Source organism: Microtus ochrogaster, chromosome 5 (genome assembly GCF_000317375.1).
Source record: "Microtus ochrogaster isolate Prairie Vole_2 chromosome 5, MicOch1.0, whole genome shotgun sequence".
Classification (NCBI taxonomy): Eukaryota; Metazoa; Chordata; class Mammalia; order Rodentia; family Cricetidae; genus Microtus; species Microtus ochrogaster.
This window is the reverse complement of record NC_022012.1, coordinates 60,848,971-60,872,035: the sequence shown is the minus strand read 5'-3', so window position 1 is coordinate 60,872,035 and position 23,065 is coordinate 60,848,971. Positions and strand designations below refer to the sequence as shown.

Genomic DNA, 23,065 nt, shown 5'->3' with positions numbered 1-23,065 from the left:
TCCTCCTCCTCCTCCTCCTCCTTCTCCTCCTCCTCCTCTTCCTCCTCCTTCTGTTGACAGAGGTTTCTGTCTCACCTGGTCCTGTAGCTGTTTAGTCCCAAAGAAACACACAGAGGCCTACATTAATTATAAAATGCTTGGCCTATCAGCATTTGGGTGGTGCAGACCACCCCTAACAGAGCATATACTCTTTTTGTTTTTTTTTTCTTTCTTTGGTTTTTTGAGATAGGGTTTCTCTGGGTAACCATGGCTGTCCTGGAATTTGCTCTGTAGACCAAACTGGTCTTGAACTGAGAGATGCACCGATTTCTGCCTCCCATGTGCTGGAATTACAGGCATGCAGCACCACTGCCAGACACAGCATATACTCTTGGCCCTGCTGTTCCTTGTAGCGGGCCAGCGAGTAAATTCTCTTTAGCTTTTCAAGTGTTCCAAGAGCATTTGAGTGGTAGTTTGAAGAGGCTCCCAAGGACACATCCAACTTGCTGCATTGTTTTACCAAAGAACCTTTCTCTAGGTTTGAAGTAAGGGGTGAGTGACTCCCTGCTGAGTTGGGGTGGGGGGAGATGTATGTCAGAACTGCTTCCCTGGGACCATTCTCCTAAAATTCTCCATAGTTTATCTTCCTCTTGACCCTTTCACGTCCTTTACACAGATGAAGGGGTGAGAATTGTAAGGTCAGGTTCTGTAACCCTTTACAAGTCCCACAGAGAGTCTTGCACTTTGTTTTCCAATGTGGATGTAAGCCGGGCGACGGTGGCGCACGCCTTTAATCCCAGCACTCGGGAGGCAGAGGCAGGCGGATCTCTGTGAGTTCGAGACCAGCCTGGTCTACAGAGCTAGTTCCAGGACAGGCTCCAAAGCCACAGAGAAACCCTGTCTCGAAAAACCAAAAAAACAAAAAAACAAAACAAAAAAACCAAAAACCAATGTGGATGTAGTTGCATCCATTGTCTTGGGGCAGAGACCCAAACCTAGTCTGAAATAGTTCCATTTTAATACCCCTTTATGTACAATCATGTGAAAAATTCAGTTTGTCTTTAATCTTTATATGGAAAGTAGTTGCAGGGTTGGCTGGATGGCTCAGTGTTCAAGACGCTTGTTGCCAAGCTTAGCTGCTTGGCTTTGATTCATGGAACCCACACTGTGGAGGAGGGAACCAAGTCCTGGCTATGGCCCTCACACTCTGAATACTCCTGATATTGTCTGGGAACCAACTTTTACAAGTTGCCCTTTGACTTCCATACAGGGAGAGAGATGGGGACAGAGAAAGGGGGAGGAGGGAGAGAGGAAGAAGCGGGGAGAGTCTCATTATTAGAGAGACTTTTCAGTAGCCTGAGATGGTTTCAACAGTTTCTGTGCTTCCAGTCTGTAGTCTAGTCTGGCATCTGTTTTTCGGTTTTGAAGAGGGGTCGTGAACTAAGGTCTTCATCTCCTTCAATTGCCTCATTCCCACAATATACACTCGTACCATGTGCTCTTTATTCTGGGACAGGAGTCTAGATAGACTACAGAAATTGCTGAGAATATCTCCTGGATCTTTTTTTTTTTCTCCCTGTTTTTGACTTAGACCTTTAGAAGATCTAATCCATACACTGTGAGTGAATGTATGTGCTTTCTTTCCATGGGAACTGTGAGTCAGCGTCCATCTGGGGAAAGAGGAGCTCAGAGGAAACTGATGAGCTAAGTGTTCTCTTGCCTGGAAAGTGTCTGCTTGGAAGACCAAGTGTCCCAGGTCAGCCCTTCCCTCCAGTGTCTGACAGAGTGAATGTGACTTCATTTGTTTAATTATACTTAGCTTGAGAAGTCGTTTTGAAGTATATTAAATTCTTCTCAATTTTATGAAAATTATTAAAAGAAATTTGTATGTCCCATAAAAGATGAGGTTCTTAATTACTTGTGTTTTGTCATTGTTTTTTGTTTAGTCAAGCTTAGTTTAATTTGCTAGAACTAATGCAGAATAATTTGGAAATGAATTGAATTAATTCCTTTCTTAGAGTGTAAGTCAGCATGCTGAAGAGTAAATCCATCCTAAAATCTATTTTATAAAATAGTTTTTTCTTTCTTTCTCTCTCTCTCTCTCTCTCTCTCTCTCTCTCTCTCTCTCTCTCTCTTTTCTTCTTCCTTGTGACAGAGTTTCTTTCTGTAGCTTGCCTCTGCCTCCTGCCAGCACAAGGATAAATATTTAGGATGCCACTGGGTGTCATGCTGGTCTAGTATAGTGGCAGGAATAGATTCTCCTCTAGGACCTTCCTAGCCTTCCAGGATTTCCCTCTTGCGAAGTGGGCCTTGAGTCCAATTAGACAGCTGTGGTTCCTGCCAAGGCCTAAGAGGCATGACTGCACTTTTAGGTGTATCTTGTCATCCTGATCACTGTTGTGGTTCATAGGCATGTGATTCACAGTTGGGTAGGACTATGGATTTTCCCGCTTTGGCAGTTTGCATAGCACTATTTGGTGCTACCAAGACTAACTTGGGGAGGAGTTTTTCTGATCAGATTCAGCTTCACTTTTTTTTTTTTTTGAATCCTGTGTCTGAAGTACATGGTGTCTCCAGCAATAGGGATTTACCTAATAGGGAGACAGCCCAGGGCAACAGCTGTAGCCTGTGTTATCTTGGGACTCTTGCACTTTCCTGACCAAGAGCTCAGAAGGATTTCTCACGTCTAGTGCAGGGCTCTTGTTAGGAGGTCTGTGGCTCTCAGGTGGAGCATTGTCAACTCAAGTGTCTTAAGCTCATTTAACACACACACACACACACACACACACACACACACACACACACACACCATTTATCTTGCTAGGTCTGGGTTACCCCACTCAGTATCATCTTCTCTCTCTCTTTCTTCTTTTTGTTTATGTTTTTCAAGATAGGGTTTCTTTGTGTAACCTGAGCTGCCCTGGAACTGAATTTGTACATCAGGTTGGCTTCAACTAAGAGATCTCTGTTTCCCAAGTGCTGGGATTAAAGTCATAGACCACAACATCTGGCTAATATAATCTTTTCTAGATTTATTATTTACCTTAAATTTCATTTTCTTTAAAGCCGAATAGCATTCCACAGTGTATATAACATTTCATTCTCCATTCATCAGCTGAAGGACGTTTTAGGTTGTTGCCACTTTCTAGCTATGGTAGAGTAGGGTGTCAAGTCCTTTGAGCGTATCACAAGAAGTGATGAACAGCTGGGTCTTGTGGTAGATTTCTCTTTAGAGTTTTGAGACTTCACACTGATTCCCAGAGAGGCTGCACCAGTTTGCAATTCCACTAATAGCAAACGAGGGCTTCCCATTTCCCACAACTTATAGATTCAATGCAATCCCCTAAATCCCCATAACATTCTTCCCAGAAACAGAACACACACGCGCGTGCGCGCGCGCACACACACACACAATCCTAAAATTCACAGAACTACAAAAGACCCCAGATAGTCAAAGCGATTCTGAGCAAAAAGAGCGATGCTGGAGGATTGCCATTCCAGATCTCAGGATGTGTGTTTTCAGGGTGTTGACACTGTCATATAGCTGGCACCGGGACCATCTGGCCTCCACAGTTTAAAGTGTTTAGTGTCTGGCCTGTCTGATTCTTTACCAGAAAAAAAAAAATATGTGGATCCCTGTGTTAGACCATCAGAAGTACCTAGTACACATACTTTGTTTTTTGTGATTATATATGGTACAAATTGTCAAAGTTGTTATTAACTTTAGCTGTTTCAGTCTTTTCTACCATTTTCCTTTTGTTACAAGGACTTCCTGTGCAACCCAGACTGGCCTGGAATTTTTTTATTGCCTAGGCTGGTCTACTTCAAATTTGTGATTACCCCATCTCAGCCCTGCAGTGGTGAGGTTTCAGTTGTGTGCCACCGTGCTTGGCTCTCTTCTTCCACTTTTGAATATCTATTTTGTAAAAGAGTTTTACCAAAATAAGTAAACTCATTGAAAAAAATTGATCTAGCTTCTTGACTATCCAATGGACAATATGTTGGAAAATTCATTTTTTTCCCCCAGATCCTTTGGTCAGTAGAATAATTTATTTTGCCACTTGTAAACACCTTGGGAAAATGTGTGACGTAAAGTGCATTTATGAAATGATTTCTTCGTTTACTATCATGATTAAAGGGATAAAAGAGGGAAGGACTTGGCTTCTTTTTCTTCAGCTTCCTTTGGCATGGCTTCTTCCTCTCTGTGGCACTGGTTCCCTGGAAACTGAGAACACTGTCGTGGTTCCTTTTCTGTTGCTTGCCTCCTCAAGGCAGCCAGACTCTTTACAGGAGAAAGTTATTTTAAGATCTCAGAAGAGATACTGTCTGATAACTGGGGCTCCTCAAGAACTGTGGCAATTGGCCTGGGGACAAGAGTCAAGTAGGTCATGTTTATACATGCATTCATTCAACAGACATCAACAGCATGCTAAACTGGCTGCTGTGCCCCAAGGATTTCAGTTTCTTGAAGAGGGTGGAGCACAGCCAATGATTATGCATATTATGTTAAACAGGGCACAGGATGCTGTAGGAGAGAAGGGGCATGCTGAATGACTGGGGTGTGGGGAGGGGGTTGACAGGGAAGAAGCTCCATTCGGATAAACAAACCCAGGACATTTGGGAGAACATGACAGCAAGGGGATTTGAACCTGATTTGTATCAATTCTACTGTGATCTTAGAGTCCTGTAGTATAGGAGCTTAGTGGTGGTATTGGAGGCAATTTTTGAAAAATGGAGTTCTCTCTAGTTATCCGCTATGTAAGCTCATTTTTATGAGGGCTGGAGAGATGGCTCAGCGGTTAAGAGCATTTGACAGGGTTCAACTCACAACTGTCTGTGACTCAAAGATCTGACACCTTTACACAGACATACATGCAGGCAACACTGATAAAATATTACAAATAAATTATTAAATAATTATTTATTAAATAAATTATTAAAATGATAAACTGATTTATTCATCATGACCTTGTTTGGGGCAGTTTGTGGCCTGTTGTTGCCATATCAGTATGGTCACAGATGTTAATTTTATATCTTCCCGGATAAGTCAGGCAACAAATACCTTCTTGATTTTATTTTTGAAGATAACAAAGTATAGTGAATTAGAATCATGCAGCTTATAATATTTCTATATATGACATGCCAACAATTGAAGTAGGGATCATCAAGATGGAGATTTTTAAGGCTGATCCAAATAGCACAATTTTTTAGGATGGGTAAATATCTATATCTATATATTTTAAAAAGATTTGTTTCAAATTATGTCACTATGCATGTGTGTATGTGTGCAGCCATCTGTACATGTAGAAGGAAGTATGTATATGTGTGTGTGCAGTTGCCCACAGAAGCCAGAAGAGGGCATCAGAAGTGAAGCTAGAATTACAGGAGATTGTGAGTCACCTGACTATAGATACAGAAAACAAGCAAGTCCTTTGGGAGAGCAGTAAATGCTCTTAAACACTGAGCCATTTCTTCACCCCCTATTTAGTGTAACCTTTAAATGATGATAAACTTTAAACAGCTCTATTCCTTTCAGCATTGGCAATTAAGCCCCAGAGATTGATAAGTGCTTTTCATGTGCTCTGCCACTGTTCTACATTCCAGACCTAGACAGCTATTTTGTCAGCATGAGAAGATTTGTTTTTTATTTTGAAGTGAACTGTATCTTTTCTTAAGGTTAAATAAAATGAACTAGGTGTGGGTCTATGGGAGGCTAAGGCAGGAGGATTATCATTAATTATAGCTTAACCTGAACTACATAACCTGTTCCAGGTTGTCCTGGGCGAGAGAGAGAGAGAGAGAGAGAGAGAGAGAGAGAGAGAGAGAGACAGAGACAGAGAGAGAGACAGAGACAGAGAGATAGAGAGAGAGGAGAAAGACCATGCCTCAAAATATTCTTAACATAGATGCTTTAGATTAGCTGTGATTTCTCGGGAAGCTACTCTTGTATCATTGCTGCTCTGTTTGCTGTGATAAGCACAGAAGGATCAGCTTTAGAGTGCAGGTTCCCAGTCAAATCACGTAGCTCTCTGACTGTGGCTTTTGCTATTCAGACTGCATAGTTAGTATTGTAAGTTAGAAAATGATATAATAGGAGATCTGTTTTCTTGTGAATCTTGGAAAAGAGATTAATTAATGAATCTGTTAAAGTAGGGTAGGATGTATTGATTTAAATGTTACAGTAGAAAATAATTCAAGGAGTTAGAAGATAGGATATGTTGGTTCTTAATAACTTGCCTTCTTGATTATTTGTATTTTAATTGTGAGTAATTCCATTTTTCCCATGTTTTTTAAAAAGTCACATCCAAAACAAACTTTAAGTTATTTTTTTGTTAAATTGAAATGTATTATCATGACTTCATAAATTTATGAACTCTTTAACCTAATTTTTGTTTTGTAAATGATGTAAGTCAGATTAAACAGTTTGTTTAAATGACTTATAATTAGGGAGGTAACTTTTTTATGTGAACATATTGGGAGGAAAAACTCTGTTTCACAAGCTTGGTACTGAAGTTGCCTAAAAATAAATTTCTACAGATTAAGATGAATTGCTTTGATCTTTAAACTGTTATATGTAATTCAAAAATTATTTTCTAAACATTTTATACAGATAAGAGAACAAAATAAACTAATTCTCATTTGGTTTTTGTCTTGTTTTCCCAATAGGACCAGCAGTATTATCAGTCATTCGAGGTCTCGGAATACGGTAAGAGTTCCTCAATGTATTTTGAAGGAGAAAACACTTTCTATAGAGATGAGAAATTTTCATGAGACATGCTACTTAAAATAAAAATTTCAATAAAGTTAAAACTTTAGTATTCTTTGTAGGATCAAATATACATTTCTTTGTAAATGTTCTGAAATTTTATTATAAAGAAAAGAGTAGGCAAAGTATCTAACATTCCAAAATCAGTTTTTTCTTATGACAGTTTTTCTTTCTCTGTTATTTTTATTTTTTCTCTTTTGTTTTTTGAGATTTATTTATTTTTATTTTATGTGTAGAAATGTTTTGTCTTTATGTATGTCTGTGTACCACATACGTGCAGAGCCTGTGGAAGCCAGTAGAAGCTGTTGGATCCCCTTGGAACTGGAGTACAGATGGTTGTTAGCCATCACGTGGGGATGCTTGGGATAAAAATCTGGGTCCTCTGGAAGAGTAATCAGTGCTCTTAACTGCTGAGTCACCTCTCCAGACTGCTTTTTTTAAAATTAATTAATTAATTAATTTATTAAAGATTCTGTCTCTTCCCCGCCACCGCCTCCCATACCCCTCCCCCAATCTCATCAGCCCAAAGAGCAGTCAGGGTTCCCTGCCCTGTGGGGAGTCTAAGGACCTCCCACCTCCTTCCAGGTCTAGTAAGGTGAGCATCCAAACTGCCTAGGCTCCCACAAAGCCAGACTGCTTTTTTTTTTTATTTATTTTTTTTAATTTTTTTCTGTAGTACTGTTTGGAACTTGCTTTACAGATTAGGCTAGCCTCAAATTAGTGGTTATTGGCTCATCTCCCAAGTACCTGACTCCCCCCATCCTGCTGTGCTTATAAAATAGTAAAACTTTTTGATTCTTTGAAAACTGGACATTGGAGTTGGGGACATGGTTCAGTTGAGAGCATGGGCAACACTTGGGTTCAGTTCCTAGCACCACAAAAAACATAATTACCAGTTTGACGTGGGTCATTTTCTATATTTTGATTTGGTCAACACGGTGGAGACAGGGCTTTTAACTCAGGAAGGTCATCTTCTTGCAGACTCCAGATTGCATTATAAGCACACAGATCAAAGTAGTGGATTCAGCTGTTTTACTCAGTGGCCAGAGAGGAGGTAGACATGAGGAAAAGTCCAGGGCCTCCCTAATAGCTGATACATTGAATAGTGGCTTTGAGTTTGTAGGTGAACCTTTTAACTTTGGTCACATAACAGTTAATGGTCACTCTTAATTTAGGCAAAGGAATTCTGAAACATAGGTTGTTACATTTTCGTTCCTCCAGATCCTATGTTTCCCATGGTATTGTCACATCCGTATGTCATGGCCTGGAACAGGGACCAGCAAAGTATTTTCCTATAATGGAACTAAAAGTAGCATTTCGGTGTCTGTAGGCCTTGGGTAATTGTTATAATTGCTCATCTTTGCCTCTGTAGAATGCAGCAGATACAGAGAATACATAAGTGAATGCTGCTGCCAGGTATTAAACTTATTCATCACCACATATTTATTTTTTGATTTTTTCCAACCAATTAATAAAATTAGTAAAATCTACTCTTAGCTTACACCAGCCATACTGTTCTGACCCCTGATCTGGAACTGTGTGTGTCACCCAAAGTCCTTACCACATACAGGTGTATAGTCCTTGACATGTATCTGGTCCAAAAATATATGTGTTATATATGTAAAATCCATATCAGATTTCTAAGACTTCATGTAAGAAAAAGAAAGCTGATTAATAATAAGTTTTAAGTTTTGCCTAAATAGTAAAACAAGATTTTAGACGAAGGAAATGAACAAGCAGCTTCTGCCAACAGTAGAGTACTTTATTTAAAATAATATTAATTGTAAAACATTTTATGGCAAGCATAGAGATGGTTCAATGGTTAAAAATGCTTCTTGTCTTGTAGAGGGACAAGGTTGGGTTCCTGGAACCCACACGGTGGCTCACAATCACCCGTAACTTCCAGTTCCAGGGAAGACAGGGTCCTCTCCTCTCCACAGGCTCCTCCCCTCCTGCACACGTGTAGTGCACATGCATACACTCCGGCACTCACACGTGCAGGCAAAACGGATAAGTAAACAGTCAATAAATGTAAAGCAATCAAGCAAAAGCCATTTCGTTATTATATAAAGTTGACCTAGTAAGTAAGTATTTCTAATTTTGAATTACATAAAGGGCTTTTAAACTTAACAGTGTGTGTGAATAAATCCAAGTTCCAGAAATACCAATTATCAACTAGTTAGAACAACTCTTTATATGGTTGAACTGAAGATGCTGGTAAAACAATCAAGAGATTGCTCTTCTTTTCCAGTGTTACCGAAGTTCGAAGTTACCTTGCAGACCCCATTGTATTGTTCTTTGAACGCTAAGAAATTAAGTGGAACCGTCACAGCAAAGTAAGCTGCATCTTTCTTTTGGAGTGGCTCTAAACTGTTGTCAAACAGCATGGCAGAAAGCTCTGGACACAAGCTGGGCAGTGGTGGCGCACACCTTTAATCCCAGCACTCGGGAGGCAGAGGCAGGCAGATCTCCATGAGCTCAAGGCAGCCTGGTCTACAGAGCTAGTTCCAGGGCAGACTCCAAAGCTACGCATAGAAACCCTGTCTCAAAAAACCACAATAAATAAATAAATAAATAAATAAATAAATAAATAAATAAATAAATAAAAGCTCTGTACTCACTTAAGAATGTTAGTGCAAGGTTTTGCTTTTTAAAGAGACCCTAATACACAGTAAGCAAATGCCTGCAATACTTTATTTAGCCCAGACATCTCCAAGTCTTTGCATCCATAACTCTGCTTCAAGCTGCCACTCTTAAAATGTTTCCCACGGACTAGTGATGAGGGGCTTATAGCATGCATTGTCAAGTTTCCGAAACCTTGTGTATTTAGGGGCTGGGGAGATGTCTTAGAACGGGAAAAAAATTCTTAACCATAGAGTCATTTCTGTAGACATGGCTTTAGATTTAAACCAGAATTAAAAGAAAATAAACTGTGTTTAAGCATATATTAAGTTATTATTTTAAAATACTCTGAGCTATCATATGATATGACCATTTTAAAATATAACATCCTGGCATTCTGGCTCTGCCTGTACTGACACAGAGCACATCAGATGCCGAGGCCTCTGGTGAGTGATTTTGTCACTGTGGTTCCCAGCCAGGTCCCTACTAGCATCGCTGCTTTTGTTTGGAAGGATGGTATATTTGACGGTGGTTTTTTTTTTCCTTCCTCATCATTTGGAAGCTTCTGTATTTGCTTTGGAGTTTGCTCAGAGGAGAGATTATTTCGGTATCTAACTAACAGATTCAGGAAACATGAGTTTACCATTTCAATTCGTAAAATGCAAAGCAAAAAGCCCAGAGTTTAAAATAGAGATTGGAGGAACCCAGCAAGCACATTTTAAAAAGATTTTCTGGCTGTAAAGTGATTTATTGAAGATTGCCTTTTTTTTTGTTTTTTGTTTTTTGTTTTTCGAGACAGGGTTTCTCTGTGGTTTTGGAGCCTGTCCTGGAACTAGCTCTTACTGTAGACCAGGCTGGTCTCGAACTCACAGAGATCCTCCTGCCTCTGCCTCCCGAGTGCTGGGATTAAAGGCGTGCAGAATGGTCTCTACTACGAGAGGGAATAATTAAGGGAATTAAGAAGAGACTGTGAAGTGGCAGGCAGTGAATTTGACACAAGAAGATGAGTTTGAAGTGATGGTTAAAAATATTATTTAAAGTTTCCTTGCAAAAAAATTGTCAAGTTTTTTGGTAGCTATATATGTGTGCATTTGGTACTCTATAGTCTAAGATCTGATAATCCCTTTCTGGTGAGTCCTGGGACATGTGACAATCAGCTATAATGATTATAACTTCAACTAACATTTAAACATTTTTACAGACTGTGAAGTTTGTAGACATGCAGGTGGTGGCCAGCCCAGTGCTGTAAGATTTTTCATAGTCTTTAGAGCTCACCATGCTTTTCTGTAATTCTGGCGCTTCTTCCATGTCCTCTAAGTGGGAGAAGACGATGGACAGACATTGTTGGACTGATTTTAGATGCTCTAGTTCTGAGGTCCATTTGGAGAACTAATCTGAAGAATCACCATTTGCCAAGAACATTCCTTGTTCTTAGTGTTTTCCTTGCTGTTTTATGTTTGCATGAGACGGAGGGTTGAGAAGTAGCCCAGCCCAGCCTTGAATTTGTCCTGCCTCAGCTTTCTGACTGCTAGAATTACAGTGCTAATATGACTGACTTGGGCCATTTTTTTTAATTGTAGGAGAGGTGTGTTTTTAATGTAATTCTTTTCTGTTGCATTAAATTGCTAGTGTCTGCTTATTGAAAGTGATATTTTTGCTGTCTTCCTCTGACACCAACATGTTGAAAATGTAATAATATAACATTTTTTTTTAAAAATTGTTTTCCAGGTATACATATGGGAAGCCGGTGAAGGGACATGTAACACTTGCATTTTTATCTTTATCTGTTTGGAGAGAGAAGAAAAATATCACAAAAATCTTTGAGGTAACTTTTGCAGATATTTTTCTCTTTTACAACGGAAATATTTTAATCTTGATTAAAAAATAGAACTTGGCTGGTTGTGGTGGCACACACGTGTTATCTCCACCCTTGAGGTGGAGGAAGCAGTAGTTCTAGACCAGCCTCTGCCATCTAGCAAAACAGACCAGCTGGCAGACTCTGTCTCACAAGTAAAAATGAGCAAACAACAGAGATTAATTATAGGAACCACAGGAAAATGTAGCCCTTATTGAAAGATTACACCTGTTTTCAACATCATGCATGATAGATGGAATAATTATGAATCAGATCATAGCATGGAAAATTTAACTTTTTTTTTCCCTAAAAATAAAGTTTTGTACAGAATTACCAAAATAAGACCCTAAGAAAAGACTGGAACTTTCTAACATTGGACGAGCGGACAAAGTGGGGCGCGACTCTCGAATGTGACTCAGCTTGAGTTTTATTTCTAGAGTTTAAATTCCTGAAGCGAAAAGTAAACTGGAATTTTTTAAACAAAACAGATAAATGGATCTGCCAACTTCTCTTTCTCTGATAAAGAGATGAAGGAGGTTCTGGATTTCTCGGATGAGCACTCTGTGCACATGGACATGGCCATCCCTGGGCCCATAGAGATTGTAGCTACCGTGACGGAATCCCTCACAGGTTGGTGGCCACGATGACGATAAAATCCTGTGCTGTCTGTTAGCTGTCCACTGTGCTAGCTCTCTCACCGCTTCTAGGGAGGCTATTTAGTGTTGAAAGCTTTAACGTGTAGGGTGTTCCATAAGAAAAAACACACAGGAGGCCTACATTTTCAGCAGACTGGCTTCTTCTCTCTTTTCTCCTTCGCCGCTTACTCCAAAATGTCACCTGTTCCTAGACAGTTTCTTATTTTAAGAACATAAAAGTTAATTGTTTGGAACCTGTTATTACTAGTTTAACAGATTGTTTGATTGACCCAACAAACGAAACGTATTTGGTCTGTATTTGGTGTACAAACTACTGAGCGAGACTAACCTGCATTCTGAGCTTCTCTTGGGACCATGCTCAATCATGGAAGTAGGCTTATGTGCCCTGGTATCTTCAGCTCCTCCAGTAAGACGTTTAGGCAGACACAAGCCTTTGGTGACATACTGCTTTTACATTCTAAATGGTGCAATCCTCAATATAGGTATCTCAAGAAATGCAAGTACCAATGTGTTTTTCAAGAAACATGATTACATCATTGAGTTTTTTGATTATGCGACTGTCTTGAAGCCATCTCTCAACTTCACAGCCTCTGTAAGTGGGTGTATTTATTACCTAAGCATGAGTCTCAGTGAAATGAAACCATGGGAAATCATGTGCTCAGTGTCTTTAAAACTAAGCCAAAGGGAGGTTTCTTACCTTTCCTCTTTAGATATATGAACACGGAGAAAGGAAAAGAATAAGGAGCCAAAGGGGACACAGACTTGGGGTCATAGTTAGGGACCCAGTAAGCCATGTTTACCTTGAGAAGCTAATTAAGGCAGACAAATTAGTGGTGAAAAACAAACAAAAGGAGATCTATTTGCTGAGGTCAGAGTGGGATGAGGTACAAAGAGACCCAGCGACCTCATCCCTACAAGTCCATCTTTGGAGTCATGGACCCAAGGCTGGAGTTGAAGCCAGAGCTGGTATAGCTAAGCAGTCAGAAGGCATGGCAAGGCACGGTCCCACCAACCGATGTCTCTCCTGTAAGGTACCTAACAGACTGGAACTCTAGGAGAAAGGTTTCCCCTCTGGCTGATCCAGGCCTTTCTTGTCTCACAGCATGAGAGTTCTGGGGAAATTCTAATGTCGTATGTTCCATATTTTCGTTATCTGATAACCAAAGGGCAGAATACAAGTGTCTTTTTCAAGTATCTGCAGTCTTGTCAGGCCAATGACAATAGAGCATAAAGATACATGAAGCAAAGGTCTTGGAAGGGAAGGAAACCATGTGAGTAAGGGGGCAGTGACCATGGTGTCAGAGGCTTCCTGGAGAAGGGTTACCGAACATGGATCGGGGTGCCTCCAATAACTGTAACGCTGTGGGTTTAGCATTGAGGAATAGCACAGGTGGAAACTACATTCAACTAGGCTCAACTCTTTTGCTATCCCTGTTGCCTGTCTTAAAATATTTTGTTTTAACCATTAGGTGAAGGTCAGCCGCTCTGATGGCAATGAACTAACTCACGAAGAAAGAAGAGACCCTTTAGTCCTAGTAGTGACCCAGAGGGAAAACACCAACATCTGGAGAAGGTGGAGCGATGGAGAGCAGGACACGGCTAACATCAGCATTATAAATTATACCATCCCCCAAGATGGAATCTGTAAGATTGAATTCCCAATCCTGCACAACTCCAGTGAGCTGCAACTGCAGGTGCCGTGTCTTCCCATGCCTCAAGCAGCGACGTTATTGCCGTTGTCATTTTGTGGGAGACAGCTTCTCAGAGTTCAGAGGGCAGGAAGTGGACACATGTCTGCTTTAGACAGAGAAAGGCTTAGATGTCATTTACTGTAGTAAGAGCTGCGGGCCTCTTCCCACAGCCCGGCTCCTGGCCGCCTGGCTAGCTTATACCCCGAAATAACAACACACAAGCTGTATTCATTTAAACGCTGCCTGGCCCATTTCTTTTTTTTTTTTTTTTTGGTTTTTCGAGACAGGGTTTCTCTGTGGCTTTGGAGCCTGTCCTGGAACTAGCTCTGTAGACCAGGCTGGTCTCGAACTCACAGAGATCCGCCTGCCTCTGCCTCCCGAGTACTGGGATGCCTGGCCCATTTCTATTAATGTGTGTAGCACCAAGGTGCGCTTACTGGGAAGATTCTAGCCTACGTCCATCCTGGGTCAGAGCTTCATCGCGTCAGCCAGGGAGAGGGGAGCATGGCGTCTGAGCTCTCTTCCTCTTCCTCCCAGCATTCTGTTCTGTTTACTCCACCCACCTATGTTCTAATCTACCAGGGCCAAGCAGTTTCTTTATTAATTAACCAATGACCTTCCTCCATCAATTTACCACAGTGGCTAAGATCTACTTTAGATTTTTCTTTGTAATTTCATTTTAAGGACCACGGAAAAATATAGCAATGCAAAGATTCCATTGGAGAAGCTCCCCAAACCCACCCTCATCTTGGTTGAGTTCCAGTTATTTGAAATCACCTTTCCTGAGCTTTCTCTCCTAGCGTGGCTCGTCTGGGAATGCCCCATAATTCTCGTGATCTGCCCAAGTCAGAGCCCTAACTGGGTAGGGAGCAGCCCTGTTGGAAGTGCTTTCCTTTGTTCTGTTCTTCATTGAGATAGGGTCCTACTATACAGCCCAGCCTGGCAGGGGCTCACTGTGCAGTCCGGACTGCTCTCAAACCCGTGATCCTCCTGCCTTCCCCTCACGAGTGTGCCCCACCACCTCTGGCTGGTTTTTGACTCTTTGTTTTGGTGGGTCAAGCAGGGTGTGATGTTTCTTACTTCTGTCTGAGCATTGTGTGGAAAGGAAGGGGTCCATTTTCTGTTCAATTCCCTCTTCTGCCTGCATTTCTTAACAAGACCACCTTGCTTCCGAAGTCAGTGAGGGATATACTTCTTCTGGGCTATGAGGGCAAAGACCTTCCTCCCTTCCTCCCTTTGTCCCTTCCTCCCTTCCTTTTTTTCTTTTTTTTTTCTTTTTTTGGTTTCAAGACAGGGTTTCCCTGTGTAGCCTTGGCTGTCTGGGAACTCACTCCGTAGACCAGAGTGGTCTTGAACTCACAGAGCTTCACCTGCCTCCGCCTCTGCAGTGTTGGGATTAAAGGTGTTAGACTTTAATTAGACTACTAATGTCTGGTGAATGTATTTCTGCCTGAAAGCAAAAATGAAAGTGATTTCATTTCCATACTTACTCAACAGATCACATTCTTTCTCAGGCTACTGCAGCTGAACATTTATAGTTTTGTTTCTGTTGCTGCAGGCTTCTTTCCTTGATAGTGTAGGCAATATGGCAGTTCGCGGCATGTTCACCTCTCCCAGCCGGACCTACATCCAGCTTAAAACCAGAGAGGAACATGTAAAGGTAATGCTTAGGACTCACTTGATAATCACAGCATGATTTGATGGCCTTTTAATTAGGGCATGCATATTAATTTGTATTTCTTTTCTAGGTGGGATCACCTTTTGAATTGGTGGTTAGTGGCAACAAACCTTTCAAAGGATTAAGCTATATGGTAATTTATTTTAAAGTTTTATTTATTTATTATTATGTGTATGTGTGCATGCTGTCTCATGTGTGTCATGGCATGTATATGGAGGTCAGAAACAACTTTGGAGAGTCTGTTCTTTCCTTCTGCCAGGAGTTCTGAAGCTCGTGTTGCCAGCACCTTCAGTCACCGAAGGCTGGTAATTTCTCACAGACATGAGCTGTAACAGAACCATCTCGAGCATTGTTGCCTCATGTCCTCACCAGACGTGCTAAAACTGTTACAGATTAGTTTGCTCTTCTTATTGTATGATCACTTTTCTTTCTTCAACTACATCTACATTTTCATTTAAAGTAGATAGCTAAATTTTGCACCAAGTATAAAATGTACATTTCTAGTATATAGGCAACATCGATCCATTGTGGAAAATTGTGAAATATAAGAAAGAAAATAAAACTTGCCATCATGGCCTTGTAGTTTTGGTAGTCGAGCCTTCCCATTAGATCTCTGTATTCCTTTCCATTAAATAATAGTTTTCAACACAAAGAGATGGTCAGTGCACGTGAGCGCTGTCTCAGAAATGTCGCTGAGTTGACTTAACCTAATCCAGTGCTGGAATGGAGAGATGGCTCAGTGGTTAAGAGTATGAACTGCCTCACAAAAGACCTGAGGTCAATGCTGAGCACACACATTGGGCAGCTCACAACTGTCTACAGCTTCAGCTCCAGGGTGTGTGTGGCATCTGACCTCTCTGAGCACCTGTACTTATGTACACAAACCCCAATGCAAAAACAGACATGATTAGCAGGCATAATTTAAAAAGCACTTAAAAAATATTAATGGAATGTATTACATGAAGAAAAAACACTTGTCTCAATAGACTCAGAAAAAGTTTGACATCCACACTTTTACGGTAAAAATATTCAATACTGTTTTACTGGTGAGAATTTACTCAACTTGACAAAGGGCAATAATAATAAAAGTTACTGCTGACACTTAAGAAAGACATGGCCAGTGAAGGGCTAGATAAATCAGTTACCTTAGTTAATTAATGAATAAATACAATGTATGATAGTTGTTATACATTGTATGCATTGTATACATATATTGAAATGTTGCATTGTATTCCATAAACCTTTGCAGATATTATGTTTCAGTTGAAAATTAAAAATGTAAAAACTTGAAAATTAAAGATAACATTTGTAAAAGATGACATGTTACTGCAATCTGGTGTTTTCTTAATGTTACCATTTTTCTTTTTTAAACTCATATATATGTTTTTTATCAGCTATCATTTATTCTTCATTGATTCATTGCTGGTCTTAACAGTTACAATATCTATTTTCTGTTGAAATTTAACTCCCATCTCAAAACTGATCATGTAGATTTTCGCATGTAAAAAGGTTGTGAAGATAATTTAAGAATTTGTATAATTAGATTATTATAAACACAACCTCAGTTGAAATACGATAATCTTTAGCAAATAATTGCCCTCTCTTCTTCTTTTTTATTTTTAGGTAGTGTCAAAGGGACAGCTGGTGGCTGTGGGCAAACAAAATTCGAGAACTTTCTTTTTAACACCAGAAGCTTCCTGGGCTCCCAAGGCCTGTATAATTGTGTATTATGTTGCAGATGATGGGGAAATTATAAACGATGTTCTGAAAATCCCTGTTCAGTTTGTTTTTACAAATAAGGTAAGATTTAGGGTGGCGATGTTTAAAACTTGATTTTAGTGTAGTCTGAGAAACACAGTATTTCCTTGCAAGTGTATCAGTCATCCATGCTGTCTGGAAACTTGTTCTCCCTATACTCAGAAGACATGTATCTTCATAGTAAGTCCCGCAGTTATTATTGGTCAGCGGTGCTTCCTGGCTTTAAGACTTTAGCTTAAAGTCATCAAAGTCATTTCGGTACTTTTTAACCAGTTGAGTCAATATTGCTCTGGCCTGGAACTCTAGCAGCAACACAGACTGGCTGTGGTGTTGACCTTGGTGTGACCGTGAGGTGGGTGTGGGGAGGGAGCAGGGCATCAGGGTTGTGTGTGGAGGCAGCGCTGGGTTCTGGATTATCTCCATCAGCTGTAAGCTAAGGAGGACAGGCTGTCAGTGAGCTCAGTGCCTTGCCTCTGGAGGTCTGTGTGGTCCCCCTGTGCACCAGTCCTGGGATACTTAGCCTGAGGAGCTAGCTCGTGCAGGACCGCCTCAGCCCCAGCTCTGACAAGAAACACAGCGCAATCATCTCACAGACTCGAGAATGTGCCGTGGTTCTCACTGAACACTTCTGCCTTGATCTTCCTAAGTGAAAGAATCAGTTTCAGTGTCATGATTTGTAGAGCACAGCTCTCTTAATAATTCCTTTAAAAAATGCAAAACGTTGAGAAGTAGCATCAATTAGTCACACTTGCTTTCATTTAAAACAGTCTCTATTAACTTTTTGGATGCCAAAGAGTGAATCTAGGGCCTTGTGCATGCTAGCTCATGTGCTAGTGTGAGCCTCACCCCAGCCCCGAGTAACCCTACCTTTTTTAAAACTATAATATAAACTTCTATTTTTTATTTTATGAAAAGTGTTTTTAAAGAAGTAGCAATATATTTTCTTGATTTCAGGCAAAAATATTCACTTTATAATAATCACCTAAAACAAGTGAATTTTAGAAAGGCGTTATGGAGGCTTACATCAGGATACACACCTCTATGGGCGGTATGAAGCTAAAGAACAGTGTGGAAGATTACCACCGAGGAAGACAGAGCATATTATTTTATTTTACTTTTTTTATTTTTTATTTTATTTTTTTGGTTTTTCGAGACAGGGTTTCTCTGCGGCTTTGGAGCCTGTCCTGGAACTAGCTCTGTAGACCAGGCTGGTCTCGAACTCACAGAGATCCACCTGCCTCTGCCTCCCGAGTGCTGGGATTAAAGGCGTGCGCCACCACCGCCAGGCTAAGACAGAGCATATTAAAGGCTAATTTTTAAGAAATGTTTTTGGACAAATGAAATGGAAAAATTGAATTTCATTTTCAAAGAGATCCTTTCTTTGGTGTTTTAGATAATGATGATCATGTTTTCAGTCGAAAAGGAAATGCCCCAGTTACGGGCCACACCTGGGAGGAAGCCAGCGTATAGTTCAGTGACTTAGAGGGAACATCATGGTTGGGCAATGTAATCAAGGGCACAGTTTGATGTTACGGCTGAGCTAGGTGACACAGAGGTCCTCAGTAGGAATGGGACTTTGCCTCATGATGGTGTTGGCAGAAGGGTGCTTGTCAGTTCCTGGCTGCCCAGCTAGCTTAGACCCGAAATAATCACACAGAAACTTAATTAATTAATTAAATCACTGCTTGGCCCATTAGCTCTAGCTTTTTATTCGCTGTTATATTAATTTAACCCATTTCTATTAATCTGTATATCACCACGTGGCTGTGGCTTCCTAGGTAAAGTTCCCAGCATCTATCTCCGGTAGCTCCATGGCCTCTCTCTGATTCCACCCTTCTTTCTCCCAGCATACAGCCTAGACTTCCCCCACCTAGTTCTGTTCTTCCCTGCCATAGCTCAAAACAGTCCTTTATTCATTAACCAATAAAAACAACATGTAGATAGAAGGACCTCCCACACCATGATGGAGTCATGATCTTTTTGAAGTATGAGTTGGACCATGCTTTGAGGAACATACAGATGAAGTTCAAGAAGCCATGTAGTCAGAAAAGAGGAGTCTGCTAAGGGTCTGGTCTGACCACACCTTTTCTGGAAGGAAGTTTTCTTCACTCACACTGTAGAGAGTTCTGTCAGGTTCCAGAGAGCTGTTTTTGTGCTCATTTCTAAGTAAAGATATTAGGGACCTATTGTAGGGGCCCGCCGTAGTTTTCCTCTTTCCTGTCTCTTCCTTTCGAGGGTGGCCTTCTGCATGGATGTTATAGACTGCTGTCCTGCATTCAGCACCAGCTGAGGACTGAGAAATGGAAAATGGAAAAAGGAAGGAAGCCAGGTGGAGAGTTGAAGGATAATTGGTGCTTTTACCACAGGGAGATGTTTCATGGATTGCAAATATCTGGGAGTTTAAAAAAAATTTCTTTCCTCAGAGAAAAGTCATATATAGTTTTGGAATTATCCCTGGGCCAAGGCAAAAGTAGAATCAGTGGGTTCTGAGCCATTGATCTTGGGAAAAATGAAATAAATTAATTTTGCCTCCTCCTTTTCTTAGATAAAGCTATTCTGGAGTAAATCTCAAGTCAAGCCATCTGAGAAGGTCTCTCTCAGGATCTCAGTGACAGAGGCTGAGTCCATAGTTGGAATTGTAGCTGTTGACAAAAGTGTGACTCTGATGAATGCCTCAAATGATATTACAATGGAAAACGTGAGTTTATTGTTTTTTGTGAAATTCATTAGTCTCTCTGGATGTGTAAGCTGGGAAGCAGAAAAGCCTTGAAGAAAGTACCTGCATTCCAGTGCATGTGGGACAGAAAGAGGTGTATTTTACATTTACTTTTCTTCAGCTGGACTTTGGGAGCTCAGTCCAGTGCTCCAATGTGGGTCTCCACCTCTGTTTCCATCAGTTGTTGGATGAAGGCTCAATGGTGATATTTAAGATAATTATCAGTTTGACTACAGGGCAAATCAAGATCAGGCCCCCTCTCCTCCATTGCCTATGGTCTCAGCTAGAATCAGCCTTGTGGATTCCTGGGAATTTCTCTAGTTGCCTGTGTTTTTGTAGGTGTAGTTAGCTTCCTTGGATTGGGGTTTTCCTTCTAGTACTTTCTGTAGGACTGGGTTTGTGATACGTATTGTTTAAATCTGTGTTTGTCATGCAATATCTTGTTTTCTCCATTGATAGTGCTTTGCTGGGTATAATAGTCTAGGCTTGCATCCATGGTCTCTTAGTGTCTGCAGCATATCTATCCAGGACCTTCTGGCTTTCACAGTTTCCATTGAGAAGTTGGGTGTAATTCTAATAGGTTTACCTTTATATGTTACTTGACCTTTTTCTTTTGCAGCTCTTAATATTCTTTCTTTATCCTGCATGTTTTATGTTTTGATTATTATATGGCGAGGGGACTTTTTTTGATCCAGTTTATTTGGTGTTCTGTAAGTTTCTTGCACCTTTATAGGGATATCCTTCTTTAGGTTGGGAAAGTTTTCTTCTATGATTTTGTTGAATATATTTTCTGTGCCTTTGATCTGGAATTCTTCTCCCTCTTCTACCCCTATTATTCTTATGTTTGGTCTTTTCATGGTGTCCTGATTTCTTGAATGTTTTGTGTCAAGAATTTGTTGGATTTAATGTTTTCTTTGATCAATGATTCTATTTCCTCTATAGTATCTTCAGCGCCTGAGACTCTTTCTTCTATCTTTTGTATTCTGTTGGTTATACTTGTCTCTGTAGTTCCTGTTCATTTACTTAGATTTTCCATATCCATAATTTCCTCGGTTTGTGTTTTCTTTATTGCCTCCATTTCAGTTTTCAAGTCTTGAACTGTTTGCGTCACCTGTTTGATTGTTCTTGGTTTTCTTAGGTTTCTTTGAGGGATTTATTAATTTCTTCCAATTTTTTGTTTGTTTTTTCCTCCATTTCTTTAAGGGAGTTTTTCATTTCCTCTTTAAATAAAGGTCTCTATCATTTTCATAAAGTTACGTTTAAAATCATTTTCTTCTGCTTCTTCTGGATTAGGATGATCAAGTCTTCCTATTGTGTGACCAATGGGTTCTGGTGTTACCATGCTGCTTTTTAGGTTGTTGGAGGAATTCTTCCATTGGTGCCTACCCATCTCTTCCTTCAAATGAGGCCGGCAGTGTCTTTGCGTCTTGGGCCAATCCTTGCAGTGGCTGTCTGTTTGGGAGTTTTTCTTGGTCTGCTCTGTACTGTCAATGTCTGCCTCAAAAAGCATCTGAGGTCTCTATAAGCCTGCTCTCTCGGTCTTGTCTTCTGGTTCACTCTCTTGGTACTTTCTCTTGGTCCCCTCAGTGTTGTAGCAAGCTCTTAGCTCTTAGGTGAAGTATTGCTAATAGCTTGGGGGGGTTCAGTGAATGGGGTTGGGTTTTGGGGGAGCCTACCTGCAGGAAACTCCCTGCTGGCTGGCTAGAAAAGTCAAGGAAGTTGGGGGAAGGGTCTCGGGTTTTGTCCCACTGTGGAGGTCCTAGAGAGTGGGGTGTCCTGCCGTGTGGCTGTTCTCTCACCTCTGAAGTCCTCAGTATTGGAGCAAGCTGTGTTTCAGAGTTCCAGCAAGGTTGCAGGAGGTAGGTGAGTTTGGAAATGGGGTATGGCTAGTAGTTTGGATGGGCCGCTGGATGGGTTTGGGGTTTTGGGGAGCCTACCCATAGGATATTCCTTGCTGGCTGGCTAGAAAAGCCTAGGGAGTTGGAGGAGGGACCTGGGGTACTGTCCCACTGTGGAGGTCCTAAGAGAGTGGGGTGTCCGGCCATGCCTGTTCATTCACTTCTTAAGTCCCTTCAGTATTGGAGCAAACTGTGTTTCCTACTGAAGTACTTCTAAGGAAGGAGTGGAGGACAGGATAGACTGATGAGAACCAATTCCTTCTGTGTCTTATCTTTGTGCAGGTGGTCCATGAACTGGAGCTTTATAACACAGGGTACTATCTGGGCATGTTCATGAATTCCTTCGCTGTCTTTCAGGTATGGATAGTTGGCCAAATAATCTGAAAAGATATTCGTATCTTTTTATTTTTAGTTTTTTTATATTAATTTATTTTTAAAGATTTATTTATTTTTTTTTTATGTATGAGTGCTCTATCTGCACATACGCCTTTATGCCAGAAGAGGGCATTATATCTCACTAGAGATGGCTGTGAGCCATCATCATGTGGCTGCTGGAAATTAAACTCAGGACCCCTGGAAGAGCAGCCAGTGTTCTTAACCACTGAGCCCTTCTCTCCATCCCTGATATTAGTGTCTATTCCTATTATAAACACTTTCATAATTAATAATCATAATGAGGACTAACCTTTATGGGAAGTGTGACTGAAGTTCACTGTTCCATAAATCTAATCTGAGTGGGGAGATGAATCCTTTTTGTTTTAAAAACAAATGGAAAATTTCACTGATTCACTGTTAGGGGAGTAGAATTGTCATTAAACACATTTTTTCTTTTCTATTACTATATTTAACTTTGAAAAGTATGTTTGTGTGAGAGGAGGGAAGACAGGAACACACACACACAGACACACACAGACACACACAGACACACACAGACACACACAGACACACACACACACCCCTGTATACTTAAGTCCCCCAAATGAGAGTGTGGTGGTTTCTATGAGTAAAAAACATTTAAACTTTGATTTTTTAATTTCATTTTAGTTAAACATTTTTATTAATTTTTTTCTAGGAATGTGGTCTTTGGGTGTTTACAGATGCAAATCTTGTAAAGGATAACATTGATGGTGTTTGTAAGTAAAACCCGATAACATGCTTAACAGATATATTTTACCTTATATATTGAATATTACTTAATGGGACAGGTACTTTCTGGTTCAACCTGGTTCCTACAGCTAAAGTGTTTGGGCTTTAGAAGTATATGTAAGGATGACAAGGAATGTTCTCTGGGCTCCTGACTATGTCTTTGAAATGTGTGCTTTCCATTTGCCTTCTGCAGTTTTTAAAGGTGGAATTATAGTTTGGAACATATTGAATGATCCTGTGATTTTAATTTGTATTGCAAACTGTGCTCCTATTTTGGAATTAATTGAAAGGAACAAGGCT

The 23,065-nt window shown here is 40.5% G+C and overlaps 1 protein-coding gene across 1 annotated transcript in view; it reads left to right on the top strand.

The window, feature by feature from the left end:
- Positions 1-23,065, top strand: part of Cd109 (CD109 molecule) — a 105,168-nt gene that overhangs the window by 40,901 nt on the left and 41,202 nt on the right. The window contains exons 6-17 of the mRNA XM_005347578.2: positions 6,646-6,685; positions 8,997-9,081; positions 11,096-11,192; positions 11,711-11,852; positions 12,361-12,470; positions 13,348-13,572; positions 15,128-15,229; positions 15,318-15,380; positions 16,871-17,047; positions 19,551-19,703; positions 21,902-21,976; positions 22,692-22,752. Coding sequence (XP_005347635.1) covers positions 6,646-6,685; positions 8,997-9,081; positions 11,096-11,192; positions 11,711-11,852; positions 12,361-12,470; positions 13,348-13,572; positions 15,128-15,229; positions 15,318-15,380; positions 16,871-17,047; positions 19,551-19,703; positions 21,902-21,976; positions 22,692-22,752 — 1,330 coding nt within the window. The remainder of the gene's footprint in view (positions 1-6,645; positions 6,686-8,996; positions 9,082-11,095; positions 11,193-11,710; positions 11,853-12,360; positions 12,471-13,347; positions 13,573-15,127; positions 15,230-15,317; positions 15,381-16,870; positions 17,048-19,550; positions 19,704-21,901; positions 21,977-22,691; positions 22,753-23,065) is intronic.